The sequence below is a fragment of the Myotis lucifugus genome, unplaced genomic scaffold, assembly GCF_000147115.1.
Source record: "Myotis lucifugus unplaced genomic scaffold, Myoluc2.0 scaffold_14, whole genome shotgun sequence".
Taxonomy (NCBI): Eukaryota; Metazoa; Chordata; class Mammalia; order Chiroptera; family Vespertilionidae; genus Myotis; species Myotis lucifugus.
This window is the reverse complement of record NW_005871062.1, coordinates 2734972-2741688: the sequence shown is the minus strand read 5'-3', so window position 1 is coordinate 2741688 and position 6717 is coordinate 2734972. Positions and strand designations below refer to the sequence as shown.

Below are 6717 nucleotides of genomic sequence, written 5' to 3'. Positions count from 1 at the left end.
AACATCGACCAGCCGCCTCCTGCACACCTCCTACTGGGGATGTGCCCGCAACCAAGGTACATGCCCTTGACCGGAATCTAACCCGGGACCTTTCAGTCCGCAGGCCGACGCTCTATCCACTGAGCCAAACCAGTCTGGCCGTGAGTCTAAGTATTTAATAAGGAGTGTGATCCCAATAAATTCTGTCTCCCATCGCTTCTATGGAAGTCTTAAACTGATTTTCTTTGGTCAAGTCATGTTGGCTAGATTTTCTTTATGTCTGTCATTACAGATGGCGGTGAGTGACTTTACTTTGACCTACCCTGGCAACCCCCAGCCAGGGGACTTGATTGAAGTGTTTCGTCCTGGCTATCAGCACTGGGCCCTGTACTTGGGTGATGGTTACGTTATCAACTTAACACCTCTGGGTAAGGTTTGTGTCCAGCAGCTCCTGGGAGCTTTATAGTTTGTTGTTTGTTTGTTTTTTATTACCAGAAAAATATCATAAAATTAAATAAACTAAAATATAGAAAGCAGATAAATGTAGCTGATCTAGGTTTAGGGAAGAACATTTTAAGACCAAAGTGGCATTGAAGAAATCACAAAGGCCAATTCACATTGAAATGTAAACCTTCTGGTTAAAAAAATAAAAACACAATTAAAAAGTAAATAATCAGCCGGGAAAAATATTTGGCACAAACATGACAAGAGTCACTGTTTTTTATATAGCATACAGATTAATTATCTCAATTCCTTTAACATCTATTTATAGATTACTCAGTATGTGTCAAATGCTATTCTAGATGCTGGATATACATAAACCAGTCCCTGCATGGTGTAGTTTATATTCTAGAGGAGTTGGGGGGAAGAGAGAGAGAGAGAGAGAGAGAGAGAGAGAGGTGTTAGAATAAAGATAAGTAAAGGTAAATAATATGAAGAAAATAAATCCTAGCAGCAGAAAGGAAGTGGCAGGGGACAGGGGTACTGTGATTGTAAGTGAGGTGGTCGGGAACATCTCATGAGAAGTGACGTTTCTGAACTTTGAAGGAGGGGAGAAAACTGAGCAGATTATATTTGGGAAAAGAGTATTTCAGGCCAAGTGGACAGAAAACCCCCCAATCTCCCAAAAAACAATTAGGTGAAGAGTTATGAACAATTTGCAGAAGGAGGAAGCAACAGCTAACACCCATCTTTAAAGGTTTTAACTTTTTAGTCATCTAAGAATTGTCAAATAAAATGACAGATTTTATGCCTATCACATTAGAACAGGTTAAAAAATGGCAACAATCATTGTTGATAAGGGTATAATGAAATGAAAACAAAAATATTGCTGATAGAAAATAAGTTGATAAGCTAATTCACGAAAACAATTTAATGAGATGTGCTAAGAGTCTTAAAAGAGTTCCTATGCTCTTACCCTATAATTGTACTTCTACGAAGCTGTTCATGGCAAATATCTAAAAGAGATAAATGTAACATTTCTGTATAAGGGTGTTCATGTCTACCTCACTTATAATGGTTTAAAAAAATAGACAATGTCTTAACATTCAATAGGAAAATGGTTAAACAAATTACTATTTAGCCACAAAATATTAGGCATCTGTGTTTTGGCAGGATTCTTTAGTTGCAAGTAACAGAAATAAAACTCAAATTAGCTTAAACAAAAAGATAACTCATTGTTTCACTAAGGGAAACTACAGAAAGAGTAGAGATGGTGCTGGCCCCAGGGCTGCCTACAATGAGAGGTTTGAACACTATTAAGACTTTGTCTAACATCTGTATTTTTTTCTATTTGTTGTCCTCATTCTCTCAGGCTTTGTCTCTCTAAGGAGTGGAACTGATGACCATCAGCATCCTTAGACTCTCATTCTTATAATGTGGTGACCCAACAGAAGAGATAGCTAATCCTTGTCTGTTGCAGTTAGAAGAATCATGGAGAATGACTCTAATTCATCCAGTGGGCGTCCCATACCCATTGCTGGACCATCACTATGCCCAGGACAACGGGATGCTCTTTGGCCTACATAGAGTTTTTTCCAGAAAGAAAGAGTAGTGAAGGGATGAGGTGCTAAATAGCCAAAAACTATCCTATATAATAAAAGGCTAATATGCAAATCGACTGAACAGCAGAACGACCGGTCGCTATGATGCACACTGGCCACCAGGGGGCAGACGCTCAATGCAGGAGCTGCCCCTTGGTGGTCAGTGCGCTCCTGCAGGGGGTGAGCTGCTCAGCCAGAAACCCTGAGCCAGGCTCACAGCTAGCAAGTACAGCGGCAGTGGTGGGAGCCTCTCCCGCCTCCATGGCAGTGCTAAGGATGTCCAACTGCCAGTCGGACATCCCCCGAGAGGGCACAGGTCAGGCTGTGAGACCACCCCTCAGTGCACACAATTTGTGCACTGGGCCTCTAGTAGCCACTATAAAAGCCATTAAAAAGATCACATTTCTGGACATGTTTAATTGTATGAGAAATGATCCTCACATAATATTTATTTGAAAATTCTAGATTAAAATGTAACATGCAATATAAAACCCAATTGGCAAAACACACACACACACACACACACACACACACACACATATATATATATATATATATATATATACACACACACACACACATGAATACACACAGATACATGCACCTTTATATTGTGTTAAAAAAGACTTAAGTACATAAAAATAATAGCAGTTATTTCTAGATGGAAGGATGGTGGAATATTTATATTTACATGTTTATGCTGTATTTTCTGCATTTTATACATGTTTATAAATGAGCACAAATTAATTTATTAGGAAAAATATATGCAGATAACCTGTTGTATTTTTTCCTTAAAAATACCTTTAAAGAAAGGTGTTGATATGGCTAAATCTTACTTTCTTGAAGTAATTTTTGCGATATTTTGAGATAGTTGCTTTTTGTTCCAGAATATTGGAAATGGAAATGGCAAATAAAATGACATTTATGATACAGAGCTGCTAGTTTCTGCAGAGCTTGGGGATTAACACTTAGCAACTTTTTATGTTATTCCTGCAATGTTCACATCTGGGAAATAATATGAGATTTTGGTGCTGTTTCTTTATTGTCATGTCATAAGTTTCATATTGATGTGGTCCAAACACTGAGCAATGATTATGTAGACTGAAATTCAATTCCCATTTATGTTGTTAACTACTCATGTGATATTTTGCAAGTCAATTTAGCTCTCCAAGCATCAATCTCCTCATCTGCAAATTGATTACACCAGACTAGTAAAAAAAAGTTTTATAATTTTAAGTAGAATATGTTGTAAGAACTTTCAATGTGTAAGATTTGGAAATGCTGCTCCAATGAATAGGAGCTTGGTAGATAGAAAAAAGGAGGAGCAGGAAAGAAAGTTTGCTTTCAGTCATTACTAAAAGGAAAAGTGTCTAAGCGGTGGTTATACAGACCTTCCCTCTCATGATTTATTGGAACAATAGCCAAGCATAGCATCTTGGACAGATGGAGAGGGACTGGAGTCTGGCGGGAGAGCTGAACGCTGAGGAATTGCCTGTCCAGCCTCGGACACTGACTATGACAGGCCAGGATACAAATGTCTCTGGCAGTCTAGGCAAATGCTAACCCATAGAGGCAGCTAAGACGTAGTGACAGGCCATGAGGCCTTATAACAGGTGGGTAAGCCACAGCCTGAGGCCACATGTAGCAGACAGTGCATTCTAGGTCAGGTTCAGGTTCAGGACTTAGTTTCTTGGCCAAAGAAACTGACAAAACAAAAGCAGTAAATCCACCTGACCCCAGCTCACCCCTCAGAGGAATGGAGTAACTGCAAATTTCAAATTGGACTCAAATTAAAGCATAGTTGAAATAATAAGTGTAAAATTGAGGTAAGGATAAGGAATGCCACTTAGACACTAGGACAACCCTACTAATCATAATGCACTACTGCTCAAGCCCAACAATATTAGCTGGGAAGGGCTCACATGCTGAAAAAGAGCCCGCTTTACAGAAAACATGGGCAATGGTCCTATCTGAACTATGTCAGAGACAGGGACCAAGATCTCTAATAATGCTACCAAGTGATAGAGAATTTATTACTCAAGAAGGGGTACAGTTTTCTTACCCAATTTACTCTTGGAGAGATGTAAACTTTCCAGTCTTCTTGCATTCTCACTCATACATTATTGAATAAGTGTGTTGTTAAATTACAATGAGTGCTTAGGCTGGTAAGGTAAGTGATTTCTGGTTTGATGATACATTTGGAACAGAGATGGGTTCAGTTATCCCAGCATTTTCAAAGTCTTTAGATGGCATGGAAGTTCACTGGGCAGAGTCACTGCAGCTTGCTAACCAGAATTCTCCTTATAGAGGGTGGCATTCCTGCATCATTTACAAGCGCCAAGTCTGTATTCAGCAGAAAGGCCCTGGTGAAGATGCAGCTCTTGAAGGATGTTGCAGGCAATGACACATATAGAATAAACAATAAATATGATGAAACATACCCCCCTCTCCCCATGGAAGAAGTCATGCAACGGTCAGAGTTTGTTATTGGACAGGAGGTGGAGTATGACGTACTGGTCAACAACTGTGAGCATTTTGTGACTTTGCTTCGCTATGGAGAAGGAGTTTCAGAGCAGGTGAGTTTTCTTTAAGAGATAAGGAGTTTCTTACATTGGGGGAAAAAGGTAACTATTGATTATGAGAAGGTTCCCAGGCCTCATACAAAATGACAAGAACACTGAAGGACCAAGCAGGGAATTGAGTTGTCCAAGGTCATGCAGCAAGTTAATGACCAAACATGGATATTATAAATTTGGGGTAGAAGGGACTTGAAGCAGAATCAAGACCATAGCTTTCTGTTCGTTTATTGCCTTTTGTCTTTTAGTATCCACCCCCCTTCCCCATTACCCCACCATGCAGCAGTCTTAAATCAGTAAGCTTATATACTGAAAATAATATGCTGAAAAGATTGTTGACTTTTTTGAGTGGAAGTTAATTTACAAAAACAGATGGTAATTCTAATATTCTTTTTTCATTAGCTGACAGAGGCCAACTGATGACATATCTTGGTGGGTTTGTAAATGTTTTCTATCTCTTTGTAATGCTAATTTCAAAGAGATTTTGTGCTTTTAAATAGATTCTTTGATTCATAGAGCTTTTGGATTATTTTTAATGGAGTAATTGACCTTTTTTTTTATTGTTTAAAGTATTACATATGTCTCCTTTCCCGGCCACTCAGGGCAAGCCCCCACCACCCCAGTGCCTGTGTCCATTGGTTATGCTAATATGCATGCATACAAGTTCTTTGGTTTATCTCTAACCACCCCCCTGCCCTCTCTCTGAGGTTGGATGGTCTGTTCAGTGCTACTTTGTCTCTGAATCTATTTTTGTTCATCAGTTTATGTTGATCATTATATCCCATATCTGAGTGAGATTATGTAATATTTATCTTTCTCTGACTGGTTTATTTCACTTGGCATAATGCTCTCCAGTTCCATCCATGCTGTTGCAAATGGTAAAAGTTCCTTCTTTTTTATAACAGTGTAGTATTCCATTGTGTAGATGTACCACAGTTTCCTAATCCACTCATCTGTTGATGGGCACTTAGGCTGTTTCCAAATCTTAGCTATTGGAAATTGTGTTGCTATGAACATAGGGGTGCATATATCCTTTTTGATTGGTGTTTCTGGTTTTTTGGGATAGAGTCCTAGAAGTGGGATTACTGAGTCAAATGGGAGTTCTATTTTTAACTTTTTGAGGAAACTCCATACTGTTTTCCACAGTGGCTGCACCAGTCTGCATTCCCACCAGCAGTGAACAGGGGCTCCTTTTTCTCCACATCCTCTCCAGCACTTGTCGTTTGTTGATTTGTTGATGATAGTCATTCTGACAGGTGTGAGATGGTACCTCATTGTTGTTTTGGTTTGCATCTCTCGGATGATTAGTGACTTTGAGCATGTCTTCATATGTCTCTTGGCCTTCTGTATGTCCTCTTTTGAAAAGTGTCTATTTAGGTCCTTTGCCCATTTTTTGATTGGATTGTTTATATATTTTTTTTTGCTAAGTTGTATGAGTTCCCTGTAAATTTTGAAGTTTAAACACTTATCTGAAATAGCATTGGTAAATATGTTCTCTCATGCAGTGGGCTTTCTTGTTGTTTTGTTTCTTAGAAAACCCCAAAGACTCCATCAAAAACCTACTAGACTTAATAAATGAATAAATGAATGAATTCAGCAATGTAGCAGGATACAAAATTAACACCCAGAAATCTATGGCTTTCTTATATACCAATAATGAACTCACAGAGAAACTAAAGAAAACAACCCCATTTACCATTGCACCAAAAAAATTAAGGTACCTAGGAATAAACTTAACTAAAGAGGTAAAAGACCTGTACTCGGAAAACTACAGGACATTGAAAAAAAGATAGAGGAAGACATAAACAAATGGAAGAACATATTGTGTTCATGGATTGATAGAATCAACATCATTAAAATGTCCATACTACCCAAAGCAATTTATACCTTCAATACAATCCCCATTAAAATACCAACTGCATATTTCACAGATCTAGAACAAACTCTCCAAAAATTCATCTAGAATAAAAAAAGACCCCAAATAGCCATAGCAATCCTGAGAAAGAAGAACAAAGTTGGAGGAATCACAATATAAGATATCAAGCTATATTACCAAGCCACAGTTCTCAAGACCTTATTTTTAAAGTAGCTAACAACTTTGTCAGTTACCTCCACTATTT

General features: G+C 38.4%; 1 protein-coding gene across 1 annotated transcript in view; it reads left to right on the top strand.

Moving 5' to 3' along the window:
• Window positions 1-269: 269 nt before the first annotated feature.
• The window catches only part of HRASLS (HRAS like suppressor), a 12464-nt gene continuing 6016 nt past the window's right edge, over window positions 270-6717 (top strand). The window contains exons 1-2 of the mRNA XM_023750475.1: window positions 270-407; window positions 4329-4597. Coding sequence (XP_023606243.1) covers window positions 272-407; window positions 4329-4597 — 405 coding nt within the window. The 5' untranslated portion in view covers window positions 270-271. The remainder of the gene's footprint in view (window positions 408-4328; window positions 4598-6717) is intronic.